Source organism: Salvelinus alpinus, chromosome 1, assembly GCF_045679555.1.
Source record: "Salvelinus alpinus chromosome 1, SLU_Salpinus.1, whole genome shotgun sequence".
In the NCBI taxonomy this organism is placed as follows: domain Eukaryota; kingdom Metazoa; phylum Chordata; class Actinopteri; order Salmoniformes; family Salmonidae; genus Salvelinus; species Salvelinus alpinus.
This window is the reverse complement of record NC_092086.1, coordinates 43,678,189-43,696,917: the sequence shown is the minus strand read 5'-3', so window position 1 is coordinate 43,696,917 and position 18,729 is coordinate 43,678,189. Positions and strand designations below refer to the sequence as shown.

The following is an 18,729-nucleotide window of genomic DNA, read 5'->3' as shown; positions in this document are numbered from 1 at the left end:
CGCACCTACCCAAGAACCTACAGTAAAAACCAACTGACCTACGTTTGATGTATAGTATACTCTACCTGAGCAGAGACATAACACTCAAATTCAGGATTGAGACAGCTTTCTCTCACTAACACACACACACACATTATCGCTACAACTCCCAGAGCCAACACTCTTGCACACATGTGGCAGTGGTAAGGATGAAGAGAGGGATGAAAGAAAAAGGAAAATGAAAAAGGAATGAGAGAAAAATGAACTAAAAAGAACGGTAAGAACGTCTTTAGAGGGAAGCAAAATGGAAGCCAGCGCAGTCCCTTACCAGGTTAGTTTTGTTACTAGTTCGAATACGTACGGGTATTCCCAGTAACTGGGGGTCCACCGGTTGGCGGAAGGGCAGAGACTCAGGGTCTTGGCGGTACAAGGCCTCCAGGGTGGGCATCAGAGCCTGACGCAGCTCCTCAGGCTTAAAGACTGGGGTAGTGGAAAGAGGAGGAGAGGGAGCGACAGAGGAGAGGAAGTGGGGATAGAGGCAGTGCAAGTAGTGGAAAAGGAGGAGCAAGAAAGATGTGATTTTTTTTGTTTGTTGATTAGGCTGTTTACCGGTGAATATACACGTCGCTTCAAAGATTCATAGCCTAGATCTATACACCATGTCTGACTTAGGTCCGAAACAAATGTTGAGGAATGCTTGCATATGAAGATAAGGACAGGTACATTACTCCTATGAAGAAGAGAGGAAAGAGTTAGGGGTGGGGATCTTACTTTTCCTCTTGTTTTGAGCGCTGGCGGGGGAGCTGTGCGTGCCCGATGCCCCCGACCTCTCCTCTTCGTCTTTGGGCTCAGTCTTCACCTCTGGCTTCCTGTCTCTGTCCTCTATCTTCGGCGTTGCTACCGATGACGATGTGTCCATAGGCTCGCCCTTGCAGCCGTCGCCTGAAGGCTTCTCCTTCTTAATCTGAGAGGGGACATCATGTTCAATATCCTATACACATTTCCAGACATCATCCTGAATGTAATAAAATATGTTAGCTGTGTGTAAAATAATCTTCACCACGCTGGCTAGCTAGCACTGTCTTTTGCTTTTGGACCCCTGCCTTAGAAAAAACTGGAAGCCTCACCTCAGGTTTCTCCTCTGACTTGATGTCTGCCTGTCCCTTGCCCATCTTCCCAGAGGCCTTCCCCTCTCCCTGGTCCTCGGCATCCTCATCGTCCTGCTGTTTCACCTCCATCTTGGGCTCAGCTGGGGCAGGGGCGTCAGACGAGGTCAGCTGGGAGCTAGGGTCCACGCTGCTCACCGAGGCCGGAGTGGAAGCCTGGCCGTCTGCCGTCAGTGAAGACTTCTGAGACAGCTGGGAGGACAGAGAGAGAAAAGTTAATGGAAAGGAAATGAATAACAGAACCAGCCAAAAAAGATAGTGAAAAGAGTGAACAGCCAAAGACGTAGACCAACAAGGAACGGAGGGCAAGAGAATGACTAAGGTGTCTGTCCAGGCAACGAGGGAAATTACATATGGAGGTATAGCCAGAGATCAGGGATCAGCTTAGAAAACTTCTGACAACCACAAGGAGTTGAGTTAGTGAGACTATGGGGAAAACTACTCACTGGAGTTTGCGGAAGCTGGGTTGGCACATGGGCATTCTGGGTAGGCACAGACTGAGCCTGCCCTGTCTGGAGGACTCCAGAGGCTCCACCACCGTTTGTCTGCTGCTGGAGCTGACTGGGCTTCTCCGAGTTCATTCCTTGCCCCATTGGCTGTGACGACGCTAGCTGCGGGAGCGGAGCGGCAACCTGGGGCGGGTTGGGCGTGTGAGGCTGGGGGGTTTGCGAGCCTGGCAGACCAGGCGGCGTCTGATGAGGGGTTGGTGTGAGGCTGCGTGCCGGGGAGGGGGAGTTCTGTCGGATGGGGGGGCAGTGCGGGTGTGAGTTGGGCTGAGAAGAGTTGGGCAGTTGCAGGTTGGAAGGAGGGCCTCCACCTACACTGCCTGGCCCCATAGAGCCATGGGAGGGCCCTGATCCTGCCACTGAGCCTGGCTGGGCTGCAGGGCTGCTGACCGGGAGCGAGGGCGGCGTGGGCATCTGGGCCTGCTGGAAAACACCATGGAGGAGACGGTTAGAGTCTTTAGCCAACATCAACTATAACAACTACTTTACTGTCACCATTTACTTATAGCATTGGTTCCAGTATCTATTTACCTGTGCCACGCCTCCTTGTGGCCCTGGATGGTTCATGCCGACTGGGCCAGCCCCGAGGCCAGGACTGGACCCAGGGAACTGACCAGAAGGGAGGTACTGGTTCTGGAGCTGGGCCACATTGGGCTGCCCCATCCGCGTTGGCCCCATACCCATCTGAGTGAGACCGAACAAGATAAATTACTCAATTTTGTTCGAATTAGACCATGGTTATTTTCTAGAGTCGCTGTAATTGGAATGTTGGAATGTTGAAATATAATCCATTTCTATCAATATTGAATGCAGTTACCTTAATTTGGACATTTGGAATGAGAGAGGGCGACTAACCTGATTTAGAGGTCCACCAAGTGGGAGGGGAGGCGTTGACCTCTGACCTAATGACTGCATACCCATTTGTCCAAACTGATTCATCCCTGAGACAGACGAGAAAGAGCAAACCAGTAACACACAGCCACCATTATATGTCCACTCTTCAGACTGGTTCGGTTTGTGCCAAGCAGCACACTAAGCTGAGCATATACAGTTGAAGTCGGAAGTTTCCATACACTTTGGTTGGAGTCATTAAAACTTGTTTTTCAACCACTCCATAAATGTATTTTTAACAAACTAGTTTTGGCAAGTCGGTTAGGACATCTACTTTGTGCATGACAAGTAATTTTTCCAACAATTGTTTACAGATTATTTCACTGTATCATAATTCCAGTGGGTCATAAGTTTGTGCCTTGAAACAGCTTGGAAAATTCCAGAAAATTAGGTAATGGCTTTAGAAGCTTCTGATAGGCTAATTGACATCATTTGAGTCAATTGGAGGTGTACCTGTGGATGTATTTCAAGGCCTACATTAAAACTCAGTGACTTTTTGCTTGACATCATGAGGAAATCAAAAGAAGTCAGCCAAGACCTCAGAAAAAAAATGTGTAGACCTCCACAAGTCTGGTTCATCCTTGGGAGCAATTTCCAAATGCCTGAAGGTACCACGTTCATCTGTACAAACAATGGTACACAAGTATAAACACCATGGGACCACGCAGTCGTCATACCACTCAGGAAGGAGACGCGTTCTGTCTCCTAGAGATGAACGTACTTTGGAGCAGAAAGTGCAAATCAATCCCAGAACAACAGCAAAGGACCTTGTGAAGATGCTGGAGGGAACAGGTACAAAACCTGAAAGGCCACTCAGCAAGGAAGAAGCCACTGCTCCAAAACCACCATAAAAAAGCCAGACTACGGTTTGCAACTGCACATGGGGACAAAGATCGTACTTTTTGGAGAAATGTCCTCTGGTCTGATGAAACAAAAATAGAACTGTTTGGCCATAATGACCATTGTTATGTTTGGAGGAAAAAGGGGGAGGCTTGCAAGCCGAAGAACACCATGCCAACCGTGAAGGACAGGAGTGGCAACATCATGTTGTGGGGGTGCTTTGCTGCAGGAGGGACTAGTGCAACTTCACAAAATAGATGGCATCATGAGGGAGGAAAATTATGTGGATATATTGAAGCAACATCTCAAGACATTAGTCAGGAAGTTAAAGCTTGGTCGCAAATGGGTCTTCCAAATGGACAATGACCCCAAGCATACTTCCAAAGTTGTGGCAAAATGGCTTAAGGACAACAAAGACAAGGTATTGGAGTGGCCATCACAAAGCCCTGACATCAATCCTATAGAACAATTGTGGGCAGAACTGAAAAAGCCTGTGCGAGCAAGGATGCCTACACACCTAACTCAGTTACACCAGCTCTGTCAGGAGGAATGGGCCAAAATTCACCCAACTTATTGTGGGAAACTTGTGGAAGGCCACCCGAAACGTTTGACCAAAGTTAAACAATTTAAAGGCAATGCTACCAAATACTAATTCAGTGTATGTAAACTTCTGACCCACTGTGAATGTGATGAAAGAAAGAAAAGCTGAAATAAATCACTCTACTATTATTCTGACATTTCACATTCTTAAAATAAAGTGGTGATCCTTACTGACCTAAGACAGGGAATTTTTACTAGGATTAAAATGCCCGGAATTGTGAAAAACTGAGTTTAAATGTACTTGGCTAAGGTGTATGTAAACTTCCGACTTCAACTGTAGGAACAACTTACCTGCAGGGTTCTGCATCCTGTTCACCATCTGATTGGGTCCGGTGGGTCGAACCATGGAGGGGTCAGCATGAGAACCATCTGAGAGTGAAGAGAAACACATTCATTAGCTTTGCATCTATGGCTACAGTAACCAGGTTTCCATCCAACCATTGCATGCGGATGAATTAACTGACGGCCTGATGGAAACAGGAAATGTGTCTGTAAAATGTCCTCATTTCCAAAAACAAAATACGCTAGACAAGGGTGGATCTGATTAAGCGACAATTCCGGTAGAAATATTGATATAATAACCATCATATCGAAGTAAACTTGAAGTCACGCAATGATATGTTACATTGTAGGCCTACCACCACAACACGAGGTGGAAAAGCATGAATAGTTTATATGCAGATTAACCAAGCTATGATCAACTTCACATGGTGGTTAAGTGCACGGTGATCTTGCAAACTTCCCCAAAATATTGACGGCAGGCCATTATTTGAATGTTGGTGACATGATGATTGGTGCTTGGCTGCCAATGATCAAATAAAAGGATCTTGTTCTTATTCATATCATATAACCCACCCTGTCCACTTTACCAGCACACTTGTGTAATTAACCGTTTCTGTGACAAACCCATCAGTAGAGTTGAAAATGTGATTGAAACACATTGAACTTCTGTTATTCGTTACCATACCTGAGAATTAACCGCAAAAGTAATTTGTATATGCACTCTGTCATTACACATAGCTTTTAAGCCGCATGAAATTCTATTTGTCTCATGCACCGAATACAACGGGTGTAGACTTTACAGTGAAATGATTGCCTTCAAGCCCTTCCCAATGATGCAGATTTTTTTTTAAAGAGAATACACCTAAAAAATAAACACAAGAGGAATAAAATAAGTTTGGACACACACCTCTGCTGGGAGAATGCTAATTAATTTTTTATGCTGATTTTTGAAAAGTCTTGAAAATCTGTTACCCATTGGATGGAAATCTAGCTATTGAAGTAAATAGAGCCACGCAATTGGGATCAAGCAGTGCTAATCACACCTATGTTAAAAGAGAGTAGCTACAGTTGAAGTCGGAAGTTTACATACACTTAGGATGGAGTCAATAAAACTCGTTTTTCAACCACTCCACAAATTCCTTGTTAACAAACTATAGTTTTGGCAAGTCGGTTAGGACATCTACTTCATGACACAAGCAATTTTTCAACCAATTGTTTACAGACAGATTATTTCACTTATAATTCATTGAATCACAATTCCAGTGGGTCAGAGGTTTACATACACTAAGTTGACTGTGCCTTTTAAACAGCTTGGAAAATTCCAGAAAATTGTCATGGCTTTAGAAGCTTCTGATAGGCTAATTGCCATCATTTGAGTCAATTGGAGGTGTACCTGTGGATGTATTTCAAGGCCTACCTTCAAACTCAGTGCCTCTTTGCTTGACATCATGGGAAAATCAAAAGAAATCGGCCAAGACCTCAGAAAAAAGAATTGTACACCTCCACAAGTCTGGTTTATCCTTGGGAGCAATTTCCAAATGCCTGAATTAATTACTTTAAAAAATGTGTACCTATGATAAAAATGACAGACCTCTACATGCTTTGTAAGTAGGAAAACCTGCAAAATCAGCAGTGTATCAAATACTTGTTCTCCCCACTGTATATCCACAGCAAAGAGTCCTATATTGACATAACCTGAAAGGCCACCTAGCAAGGAAGAAGCCACTGCTCTAAAACCACCATAAAAAAAAGCCAGACTACGGTTTGCAACTGCACATGTGGACAAAGATCGTACTTTTTGGAGAAATGTTCTCTGGTCTGATGAAACAAAAATAGAACTGTTTGGCCATAATGACCATCGTTATGTTTGGAGGAAAAAGGGGGAGGCTTGCAAGTCGAAGAACACCATGCCAACCGTGAAGGACGGGGGTGGCAGCATCGTGTTGTGGGGGTGCTTTGCTGCAGGAGGAACTGGTGCACATCACAAAATAGATGGCATCATGAGGGAGGAAAATTATGTGGATATATTGAAGCAACGTCTCAAGACATTAGTCAGGAAGTTAAAGCTTGGTCGCAAATGGGTCTTCCAAATGGACAATGACCCCAAGCAAACTTCCAAAGTTGTGACAAAATGTCTTAAGAACAACAAAGTCAAGGTATTGGAGTGGCCATCACAAAGCCCTGACCTCATTCCTATAGAAAATTTGTGGGCAGAACTGAAAAAGCATGTGCGAGAAAGGAGGCCTACAAACCTGACTCAGTTACACCAGCTCTGTCAGGAGGAATGGGCCAAAATTCACCCAACTTATTGTGGGAAGCTTGTGGAAGGCTACCTGAAATGTTTGACCCAAGTTAAACAATTTAAAGGCAATGCTACCAAATACTAATTCAGTGTATGTAAACTTCTGACCCACTGGGAATGTGATGAAAGAAATAAAAGCGGAAATAAATGACTACTATTATTCTGACATAAAGTGGTGATCCTAACTGACCTAAGACACTGACTTTTTACGAGGATTAAATGTCAGGAATTGTGAAAAACTGAGTTTAAATGTATTTGGCTAAGGTGTATGTAAACTTCTGACTTCAACTGTATGTTGTCAAATGTGTGTGTGTGTTTAAAGCGTCCACTCACTGGACGGCTGTCCGGGGGCCAGAGGCGACTGGCCCATGCCAAGGGGTCCCTGAGGCAGGCCTGAGGGGGGCATGCCGGGTTGCGTGGGCATCATGCCCTGCTTCTGTAACCGCGTCCGCCGCTTCTCCTCCAGTTCCTTCTGGATTTTATAGATCTTCTCAGCCAGGAGGTGGTAGTACTCCGCCTGGTAGCAATTTAGGAAATTCAATAAATGTATATACACCCTCTAGTCCGCCATTACTTGTTGTGGTCAGTTATTGAATACGGTGATTTAAACTTTCTGGTATACTACTGTAATACCAGTCTTCACCCACAACATTGAGGAGTTAGTTCTCACCCTGCTGTTGGCCGACTCATACATGTCCCCCTCTACTTTACGAGCGTATGCCACCAGGTTCTCCATCCGCCGGTCCTTCAGCGCAGCCGGGTCCGGGGTGGGGAAGATGGCCTGCACACTGCTCACCCAGCAGACGGATAAAGAGATACAGAGAGATAAGCCAAAAGACACTGACAGCCTGCAATGAACCATAATTGTGTGGTGTGGGTGCAGTCCAGAGTCACATACAGAGTACTAGACTAATAGTAACAGCAGATAAACACTTTTTCATTAAAACTGCAATGGCCTACGTGTCCCCCTCTGTGACTCTGGTGCAGTCAGGGCAGACTCACAGCTTGTGGACGAGGTGGTTGCGCAGGTCCTGGGTGATGTCCTCGTGCCAGTTCTTCCTCATGCCCGCGGCTGAGGGAGGGGTCGCCATGGGCATGGAGCCCAGGCTGCCCACCCCGCTGCCGTCGTTCATCAAACTGAGAGACGAAGAGAGGGGGACAGAAACGACAAGCTGGAAGCCATAATTTTGCTCAAGGTAGTCAATGAAGTAACTTTGTGAACTTGTGAGTGTGTTGCCTTGTAGAATAATGTTTTAAGTCTTTAGAGCTGGCAGGACCATAAAAATCAGTATTGAATTCCAAGGATAGTGAGTTCTTACCTCGATTAACCTCTACCCCTGCACATTGACTCAGTACCGGTACCCCCTGTATATAGCCTCATTATTGTTATGTATATGTCTTGTGTTACTTTTTGATTGATTCAAATATATATATTTTTTCACTTTAGTTTATTTAGTAAATATTTTCTTAAGGAGAAGTCTATCTTTAATTCTGTGAATATTACTTGTATCTTTTATCAATGTTTATTATGAGGATTTCTGTGGCTATCTGCAAAAACACTGGATGTTTTGGAATCAAAACATTACTGCACGTAATGCGCCAATGTAAACTGAGATTTTTGGATATAAATATGCACATTATCGAACAAAACATACATGTATTGTGTAACATGATGTCCTATGAGTGTCATCTGATGAAGAGGTTAGTGATTCATTTTATCTATATTTCTGCTTTTTGTGACTCCTATCTTTGGCTGGAAAAATGTCTGTGTGGTTTTTTGACTTGGCTCTGAACTAACATAATCATATGTTGTGCTTTCGCTGTAAAGCCTTTTTGAAATCGGACACGATGGGTAGATTAACAAGATGTTTATCTTTCATTTGCTGTATTGGACTTGTTAATAATGTGTGAAAGTTACATATTTCTAAAATATATGTTTGAATTTCCCGCGCTGCCTTTTCAGCGGAATGTTGTCGAGGGGTTCCGCTAGTGGAACGCCTGCGCTAGAAAGGTTAACTCTATTTCTTGAACTGCATTATTGGTTAAGTGCTTGTAAGTAAGCATTTCACGGTAAGGTCTACACCTGCTGTATTCGGCGCATGTGACAAATAAAATTTGATTTCATGGGGAGGGTATGAGTGTGTTGTTGTACCTTTGCACATTCATATTGTTGTGAAGCATGACGTCTGGTAGCAGGTTGGACTGATTGGGGGGCTGCACCCCCACCCCTCCATTCATCCCCATGGGGTTCCCTCCTACAGGGGCAGATAAAGAGAGGACAGGTTCAAAGCAGTTCCTTTCCTCGGAATCACAACCATACACTTTAAAAATGTTCTCCTGCTCAATCAATGACTAAACTAAGAAGTCTGCTACACTGCCCCTGGTCGTTGTTCATTTTTCTAGATTCTTCCTCCTCTTCACCAACACTGTTGTTGACGAGCCAATGCCCACTCACCCATGGCATTTAACGACCGCATGCCAGGCTGGTTGGGCAGGTTGGCCTGAGGTGGTTGCTGGGGCATCTGGTTGCCCTGGTAGGTGAGGCCCAGGGCGGCGTAGGCCCTCTCAATGGAGCTGGGGTCGATCTGGTTGGGCGGGGTGAGGTTAGGGTTACTGGGCTGACCCCCTGGCACTGCCCCTAATGAGTTGCCCAGGCCAACCCCAGCACTGCTTAGTAGAGCTGTGGAGATGGAGGGAGAGGGAAAAGAAGTGAGAGTGAGAGATAATCAACTTGCCATGAACGATGACGGGAACCGATGCTGAACAGGTAGCCATCTTGGTTCAAACACACGTAGTACATCACAATGCAGAGGACGGACACATGGCTCAATACAAACCACACTCACACTGCTGGTTCCTTTTGTCTCCAGCGTTCTTGAGCGGCAGGCAGACAGGACAGTCGTGCCGAGTGCAGTTCTTCCAGTGAGAGATGATCTGTCGTGACGAGGCACAGTGTGCCACTGAGGGGGAAGAGAGAGAAAGTGAGACAACGCAACACAATGACAGTGTCCCAGTAGAGACCTAATGTCAGCAGTAAGGCGGGAAATCTAACTGTAAAAACAAGGGAAACCCCAGAGCATGATTGGCCTGATTGTTGAAAAGCAACACAGAAACATGAATGAAATGAAGCTCAAACCAAGAGGAAGGATACATCTCAATAGTCTAAAGTGGCTTCCTCTACTTCCTCTAGGAGAGAGTGGAAGCCACTTCAGAATATTAACAAACCAAGAATAACAGTATTGAAAAGGACCACCAACTCACCCTGGCAGGACTTTCCAGCCTGGCAGTGGGTCATGTGGTTGAGGACGTTCTTCATGGTGCGGCAGTGGGGCAGGCTGCACTGGCGCACCTCCCCGTTGGCCTGCTCCCGCCGCTGGCACTTGTGGGCGTGGAGCAGGAGCACCAGCTGCTGCTGAATCAGCTTGCGCTTCTCCGGGTCGGCAGTGGGAGGCGCTGCCCCCGGACCTGTTGCCACAGTACCAAGGCCAGCCTGGGCCCCGGCTCCAACCGCCGCTCCACCCACCGACACTGGCCCTACTGCCGAGGCCTGCTGTGAGGCCTGATGACACAGAGCGAAAAGAGAGTGAGTTAACCAGAGGGGATAGGGGGATGTAAAGGAAGATGGCTGGAATAGAGGGGCTGTATGGAGGATTAAAGACAAGGGAGGGCCTTTAAAAAGGGAGATCAAAGTTGACAAGGTGGGATGGGCCGAACTAAGAGCAGTGGATTGTGAGTGAATTACCACTTAAGTCCAGAGGGTCTTTAATCTAGTATTTTAGTAGGACTGACAATACCAGTATCGCAATGTTTTTTCCATGGTAAAAATGAATACACGAAGCAGACCAAACTCTTTAGTACTTTAAAAACCTGCTGTATGTAAAATAGTCTGCTATAGCTTGGGAAACAAATAAATGTGAGTCTGGATGACAACATAATGACATTTGTTTCCAACACTAGGGCTGTTATCCTAAAGAAGTTAAATCCACTTCATGTTTTGTTTCCTTGCCACAACACGTATCGCAATACTGGTATTGTCCCGGCCCTATATTTTTCACAAAAATAAGAGGAACAGAAAAAGATAGAAGAATGAAGGAGCATGCCCTCACCATCCCAGCCATGCCCTGTATAGGCAGTGTCTTCTTGTCCAGGTTGAACTGGGCCAGGCTGTTGGCCAGACCAGCCTTGTTCTGGTGCTGTGGGCCCAGCCCAGCACCACCCAGAACCTGGCCTGCTAACTGACCGTACGGACCACCATAGGGGCCCACATTAGCCATCATATTCATCTGAGAGAGACGGGGGCAGAGGAAGAGATGGGGAGAAATTAAGGGAATGTTAGGTGAGTGAGATGTAGTTTACACTCATGGTCCTGCTTTTCTTTATTGAACAAAAATAAATAATTGCCAGATTTTTTAGAGCAGATTAAACGACACTAATTAAGCTTCATTAACTTTAAAATCACTAGCAACCTGAGATAAGTTGTTGACAGATAATAGAGTTCAATCTCTGGACCATTAGGCATTACACTGCTTTGAGCAGTAATCAGTCTGGTCTTATTCACGGAGGTTGTTAAGAAAGCATTAACGCTGACATACTTACAAAAACATAATTCAACAAATAGCTTGAATTTTCCTAGCATTTTCACACAAACACCAAGCTCTGTTGAAGACAATAGTGATCTAGGGGTGACAATGAGAGAACAGCTGCTTGCTAAGGGGGAGAAAGACCAAATCAGATCTTACTCCAGCAGCTTTCATCATCTGTTAACCCTTATCCTTACAAAATATCCTCAGCCTAAAGGAATGTAATAAACTACTTCCAACAAAAGACAGATACGGCCAACAGATAAATAAGCTGGTCACTGCTCAGCTAGGTCCCATCAGGATCGTTTGGGATGGAACTTTACAGCTGTAAGTGTGCACCCTTCTTACTCCCCACTGTTTTAGACACCTTATGGAAACCCATGTAGACACTGCCCAACTGACAATGAACATCTACGCTCTCAGCTGCCCAAACACTAAAAGAGAACATGCACTGATGGTTTGTGCTTTTAGCCTCAGGCAGTCTACAGCTCTGGAGGTGTTAAGCAAGGCAACATTCAGCCTGAACATGACAGCATCCACTGCACCCAGCCCTCGTGAAAACAGCTCTGACAACTGATTGGATTGTCATATTTACAGCACCAACAAACAAGCATTTAAACTGAAAAGCACCGACATTCTGGTCCAATTATTTTCATAGCAATGTGAAGTGCGTATTTAAAATTAGCCTATGGCAACATGATAGCTGGGATACACAATAACAGGGTAAAGGTTGATGAATCTGCTCTGCTGCCGTCAGACATACTTGATCAGTTCCGAAAGAGGCACTTCACAGTTCACACACTAAATACTCTTCTAGATTCTGGTCAATTAATGTTCATTCAGAGCAATCTTGAAACCATCTAATGACATATTAAACATAGTATCTCACTGTTGTCTGGTGTCAAGACAGCTAGCATAGCCAGATGTGCTTAACACCAAGACCAGCACAGAGCAAAAGAGCAGTAACGTCAATGTGTAAAAGAGGATCCTGCTCCTGTAGACATTTATGAACACAAGTCGATCTACAAAACAATTAGAAGGTCTTACCTTGTTCAGTGCTCCAGGTTGCTGTGGCCTCATCCCAGCCTGACCCCCTGCCCCCATTTGCTGCCCCCCCTGATGCTGCAGGGTTTCTGCCAGCAGGTTACTGTTACTTCCCATTCCCGGGTTGACCTGGTAACCCATTCGGGGCGAGCCATTCACCTGGCCTCCCATCATGCCCTGGGGCGTGGACCCTTGATGCTGTCCGTTGCCCTTCTGGGCCCCCATCATGGCCCTGTTCAGTCCACCCACCATGCCCGCCTGCTGCATCATGCCAGCCTGCTGGGGTGAGGGGTGCTGCCCCTGGGGACCCATACTCTGGGGCCCAGGGGAGGCATTCATGCTGCCCAGGAGTCCCATGGAGCCACCGGGGCTGTTGGTGGCTCCCTGTTGACCCGAGGGTGGCAGCGCTCCAGCCCGGAGAAGCTCCGAGAGCTGTTTATGTTTGGCAGCAGCGTCCTGGCCTCCTCCCAGGCTGGTGTGCAGCTGGCTGAGGTCCCCGCCGTTGACCAGCCCCAGCTCCGACGAGTTGATGAGCTCATCGGGTAGGTCGTGCTCCAGGTCAAAGAGTGAACCGAAATCTGGAAGGGGGTAAGAGGAGGAAAGAAAGGGCAGTGTAAGTGGGATATCCTGAGGTGTACATTGAGAGCAGTAGCAAATAAATGCACTTGTGCCCCTTGACATGGCAAGCTCACTAATAAAGCTCTAACCTCCTTCAAATGTATGTGCAGCAATAACTCATTCTGGAAAGAGAAATAACTCCATCTAAAAAGAACCAACTAAATGAATCACTCCACTTTCTGGACCCTAACGGCATCTGCATACTATGTTCCATTTACTCCTAGCAAAACTTGGCTAGGCGAGGTGAACGTCTGTGCCTCGCATACTCCCCTAAAAGACCTTTGCTTAAAAGACCTTAGCCAGTATACACTTCCTCAAAATGGCCTGAATTAATTTAACTCAAGAAATCTTTAATTCACTTTGATGTTTTTGCTGAGGTGGTCTTAGTCATGCAATTTTACACCTAACTAAGATGTTTGTTGCAGTATTTCGCAAGTGAAAAAACGTGCATGAAAACAAGTCGTCTCTCGTTTAATGACAAACACTTTATTGAAGAATCCGTACGGTTGACCAATCACTGACAAAAGGGCGTAGACTTCGGTTACGGGACTTCGGCTTGCCTCATGAAAAACTGTGGTGTGCACAAACAGCCGAACAAACCCTCGTCGAACACAAAAACGTCACAAAATGTCATCATATATGCACAAACTTTTTCAGATGGGAAGTATGCGGACGCCTTAAGTCAGTGCAGCGGCTGGCTGCAACCAACTAAATTAATCCCTCCCCTTTCTGGACCCTAAGTCAGTGCAGCGGCTGGCTGCAGCCTCCCACCAAAGGGTTTCCTCTCCTGGGCCAGTTTGTGGTTTGATGGGGTGGCAAACAGAGTGGACAGGGTAGGGTCAGAGTGCGAAGCCACAGAAGTAAACACTGACTGAGTAGCAGGTGGATGCATGTGTATAGAGGACATTTCTCTGCCTCTTCATAGAGAAAGGGAAATAGCAAGAGCACAGACATACCTGCTAAGTTGCAAGATCTACTTGAATTTCCCGTCTGAGACACGTGCATTCACTTACAGTGCAGGGTGGATACCAAACAAAGGCAAACCTTTGTGTCCTTTATGCCTATCATATGGCAAACAAACACCTCTGGATATAGAACTTCGGAAACGGGGGGGCAAGTGGTCCATTTATGACACCAGGTTGAGGATGTACTTGGCAGAGACTTGAAATGCCTACGGCACCAGAAGCATCTCAGTCTCACCTCTTGCCATCTCTAGCTTAGAGCAGCAGCAGACTGCAGCCATCTTAGAGGGGGAAAAATCTAACATGAAACACACAAGAGCTGATCCGCTCAAATATGCAAGCATGCATCCTCAGTCAAGCTCGAGTCTCTTTTAGAGAAACAGGTGGGTGTGTTAATATTTCTACACTACCCTCCAAGTTGCAGTGACTATAGCACAGGCAACACTCAAATTGTTCTTGTGCACGGCATGGATACAAAATCCGTACCTGTAGTTTAAGATAGAGGAGCTACATACAGACGTTGAACCCCGTCAGTCTCATAAACAAGAAAGAGAGCCTTCTCAATTTACCTCCTATATCCCCCGACTCTTACTAAAATTAAGATCTAGTCTAATCCCCCCCACCACCATGACCAATGAAACACTTGGTTAGTTGTGTACACTTGTGTCTGGTGGATGATGACAGAAACTACCTCTAAAGCAGTGATTTTGCAAATGCTTGGTTGTGCAAATGCTACTGTGAGCTACACCTGGTCCACAAGATTCAGTCCAGCACCAATGCCTCAGACTCCCATCACAATGGGAGGCAACAGACAGCAGAGGTTTACTGGACTGACATCACCATTTTCACAGCCCAACCAATTGTTCCATCACAGGGTCAAAAGTCTTTTTTTTTTTTTTTTTAGGAAAGTTGGGGGGTTGCATGTTGCATTTGCTCTTCCCTTCCAAACAGAATCAACTTTTCACCACAGAGTGGTTTGTTAGACCTGTGCAGAGCCTTTCCTAGAATTCCAGTAATGACTCAGTAGGTACAACAGAACTTGGATGACACTTAAAATCAGAGCTGTATGTTAAGAGAGAACATGCTTGTACAAGGCATATGCTTCATGTGTAATGGCGACTTGGTTGAGCTAGTACAGTACAATTTCTGATCTTTTGCCGAATTGTGGCCATAGTGTCCCAAAAAAGTTACATCTAGACTTCGTGTCATGTGAGAAATTGCATTGAAACGAAAGCTAAAACTTATGCAGGGACCTATTTGGGCAATCCTGAATTGTTTAATATGTGGATAAAAGCATCCTGATGACAAACATCACATGGAGAAACAAACAAAATGGGGAATCGTGGGTGCCAACTACCAGCCAAGGCAGATGTTAACTCCTTTGAATACTACCCATTGAATAAATATGATTTGGATGCGTCAGGGAGTGGGGTCTGCATAATTAGAAAATCTGATGTGTTTTTCAATCTGGCCTATAATAATTTAAGCTTGACATTTAACTTTTACCATGTTATCAACGTATTCAAAGGCGTTAACATTGTATAGCAGTCATGCAAATTAGGGGCAAAAAACAACGACAGGACTCAATGGTAGGAATAACGTCCAACACCACCTTATACTACAGTCCAAACAATTCAGACTTTAAAAACAAAGGGTATGAAAAAACTAGACTATGCATACAAACGCATAAGATAACATTACGCTGCTACATATGTAGCGACAAAAGGCACTACAACTTTCGTCTGCTCACGAGCAACTTGACTCTCGCTAGCAAGTGTAGCCACTAGACAACAATGCAGCAGTACACAACACACAGAAGTGGTGATGGCTCGGTCACAACGCTAACTAACTGCCGTAAGTATAACAACACTTCAGACACCATGTTACAGCGAAGTTGTCTGAACAGGTTCAAATAAATGAACCCCTACACCAATCCAATACTGAAAATGTACATGGTGTCACCTCTCTGATAAGCTAGTTATGCCACCTTGCCTAAGATTGATAAGAGCTAACGTTCAGCTAGTTAGCTACACAAACATCAAAAGCATGCATCTTTATTGCTTGCAACGCTCAAGTTAAATATCTAACGTTAGCTAACTAGCTGGCTATCCATAAATGGTAGCAAGCTGCAGCTAGTTAAATAGGAGAAGTAACGTTAGCTAGCTAAATTGGCCAACTAGCTACTGTAACTACCTAAAACATTCCAATACTGTGAATTCACAAGTTGCTATACGTGGACTATCCCATTGTTTCAAGCGGGCAGATAACTTCAGACCATAGATAGCACTGGGAGGGCAATGAGCCAGTCTACTTTACTTTGACCAGTTGGGTAACAAGCAAACCTTTACTACTACCACCTAATTGGTAGCTAACGTTGGCATTACAACTTGGCTGATGATGGATGTGGCTCATTCATGTGAACTTAGTAAAACAAGCTGGTTAACTTGCTAGGTAATATAACATCCCTGAACAGCTAGGCAGGACTGTTATAGCATTTCAAATGTTTACCGTTTCCATCACTGGCGGAGACTGAGAGAGCAGGGGATGATAGTTTAGGCCTCTTGGCTGAAGGCGGGCCGGACTCCAGAACATTATCGGCCATATTTTTTCACGAATTAAAAAATAGCTATATATCCACGAAGGATTGGCTTATTCCCTTGTTTGCGTCTGAGTTCTTTCAAACTTCCCTTCTGTAAATGTTTGTGATTCTTCCCCCACCGTTTAGGGACGGTAGGGGGAAAGGAGGCAATTGCGATACACTCTTCCTTTCAGGGTTCCCACTCTCGATCTATGCTTAGCCGTCGCTATCAATCCCCCTCCCCTGTCGGAGATGTTGTTCCTTTATAGATTTCTCCGAGTTTAGAAGGAGGGAAGGTGGAGTCGATGAAAAAGACAAGCAAGTAGGCCTTCGACAATCTCATTTAGCCTCTTTGGCGTTGGAAAAATGGTCCCAAGACCTGTCCTCCATGGCAGCATCAGTCTTTTCCGCCATAGTCGCCGGCGAAATCGAGTGTTTAATTCTAGAGCACTCCACTCAGGGGTCGTGTCCAGGGAAGCAAAATGGGAAACGCGATAAAGAACGCAAGCAAACCGTACCCCAGTGGTAGGTACCTTTGGGGGCCTCGTCTCATGCAACAGTTATGAGGGACCCGAAAACGGATAAATCTTCCACTTTGTCTGAATTGCCATTGCAGTCAATGCAATTTGATCCCAACATTACCACAAAGTAATGAGTTGTCAAATAATACAATTATGGCGTTAGGTCCTTAGTCTAATAAAAAAAACACGGATGAATGTGTCCGACAGTGACAGAATATCAAAATCATCCCCATACGTAAATTGGGATCGTCAAGAAACAAGAACTTGATAGGCTTATCTATATTTGGGGCTATGAAACCGGGATACCCAGTCCCAATGAGTGATAGTGGTTTAAGATGCATTTAAAGCATGGGTTAAAAACCTCATTCAACATTGAAAACAATTCGCATTGTCTTTTAGATAAATATCATTGTATAGGGGTGCAATTCAAATCTGAAAAAAATAATACAGTGACGCTGACTGATCCAAGTTCCGTTCTCCAATAGATTGTACTACACCTATGGGCTCCTATTCGATAAATTAATTCCATGCATTTAATAAATTTCCCTTACCATCTACTTGTAGTCTACATCGTGACATTAGTTTGTTAGTTTGTCAATGCAAGGCACTGAATTGGAAAAAATAACGGACACTGAATGCACATTTGGATGTTGCACCCTTTGCGCGATTATGCCAATTACATGCAATGAGGTTAAATTGAAGCAATACAATTTTGAGCAATTAGTTTGTGTTATGACAAATCATTTAGGCTAAATTCTGAGATTTGATGTTGCAAAAATCGTTTGAGTTATAGCCCAGAATGTGCCAATTAATGTCCTATCAAATTGATTCAATTAGTCCTAGTTTTATTTTGCAGAGGACGTTTGGTTTACTTCCCCAAGTGTTGAGATTTAAAGCTTACCCAAGAAAGCTCTTCAAAGGTAATCATATAACCTACTGCAATAAGATCACCATTGATTAGAAAGATGAAATTGGTTGATAAATATTGCAAGAAATCATCGGTCACTGCGTATGCTGATTTAGGTTGCAATGCAAGTGAAGAAAAAAATCCCGAACAAGAGAATACAGCGATGAGCGAAAATCTGATAAAGCGAGGGGTCGCTACAATATTATGGCTATTTTAGAAAAGTGTCAAGCTTCGTCCATAAAATAATGATAGCAACACCCCCAAACATATGTGGTCCACAAAATCCTTTGAGTCTTTGTGGTGGTAAATGCCCCCCTTCACGATTATCCTAATTTATATTTTCCTTTAAACCTTCCTTTTACTCCCGCCTCAAATACCCAATATACAATTATCGGTATATTTGTCTATGCGGGCATTTTTTCATCTGTGGCGATGGGCAAATTATGATTTATTTTTCATGTTGTATTTTTTCTTTCGCTCGCAGGTTTTTTTCTTCGTTAAATATATTGCCTTCTTCCGCCTCTCCTCTCCACTCCGTAAAAACACCCCTTCCTTGGATTTTCAGAGATTTTCCTTTTTTCACTCCCTCATTCTTCTCCTGCCTTATCTTTTATTTTTACTTTCTTCCCTCTTTTCGCACCGACACGACATCGCCACTCTTTCACCGGCGGGTCTTGGAGTCGCTATTATCGGCGCTGAAGTCGCTTTCTTTCTCGGTATCTCCTGCCTCTCTCGATCTGTCCGCACAAACAAAATGGCGGCTTGTTGTTTCTACTCCTCTGATACGGGGGAGGGTTGAGGTACAGCAACATTAGGCGTGAAGGGGGTTGGTACTCGGGTTTGCCCGGAAAATCCTTTCGAATTTTTTCGGAGGGGCAATACCAGTGTTATCATCTGTAGGGGGCAGTCGTGTTCCACCAACAAATCAGAATATATTTAAGAGGGCGCTTCGC

General features: G+C 44.8%; 1 protein-coding gene across 7 annotated transcripts in view; it reads right to left on the bottom strand.

The window, feature by feature from the left end:
• Nucleotides 1-18,649, bottom strand: part of LOC139536266 (histone acetyltransferase p300-like) — a 31,885-nt gene extending 13,236 nt beyond the window's left edge. For 3 of the 7 annotated variants that reach the window (XM_071336685.1, XM_071336768.1, XM_071336937.1), the window contains exons 1-17: nt 16,279-18,649; nt 12,194-12,768; nt 10,673-10,849; nt 9,828-10,125; nt 9,413-9,526; nt 9,022-9,246; nt 8,719-8,821; nt 7,569-7,703; nt 7,237-7,363; nt 6,900-7,083; nt 4,274-4,351; nt 2,507-2,592; nt 2,183-2,335; nt 1,592-2,074; nt 1,107-1,337; nt 751-943; nt 308-459 (exon numbers count right to left, since the gene is read on the bottom strand). In XM_071336685.1, the coding sequence (XP_071192786.1) occupies nt 308-459; nt 751-943; nt 1,107-1,337; nt 1,592-2,074; nt 2,183-2,335; nt 2,507-2,592; nt 4,274-4,351; nt 6,900-7,083; nt 7,237-7,363; nt 7,569-7,703; nt 8,719-8,821; nt 9,022-9,246; nt 9,413-9,526; nt 9,828-10,125; nt 10,673-10,849; nt 12,194-12,768; nt 16,279-16,372 (3,408 nt within the window). In that variant the 5' untranslated portion in view covers nt 16,373-18,649. The remainder of the gene's footprint in view (nt 1-307; nt 460-750; nt 944-1,106; nt 1,338-1,591; nt 2,075-2,182; nt 2,336-2,506; nt 2,593-4,273; nt 4,352-6,899; nt 7,084-7,236; nt 7,364-7,568; nt 7,704-8,718; nt 8,822-9,021; nt 9,247-9,412; nt 9,527-9,827; nt 10,126-10,672; nt 10,850-12,193; nt 12,769-16,278) is intronic. The other 4 variants (XM_071337013.1, XM_071337079.1, XM_071336851.1 and 1 more) reach the window with 3 other exon arrangements.
• Nucleotides 18,650-18,729: the final 80 nt, after the last annotated feature.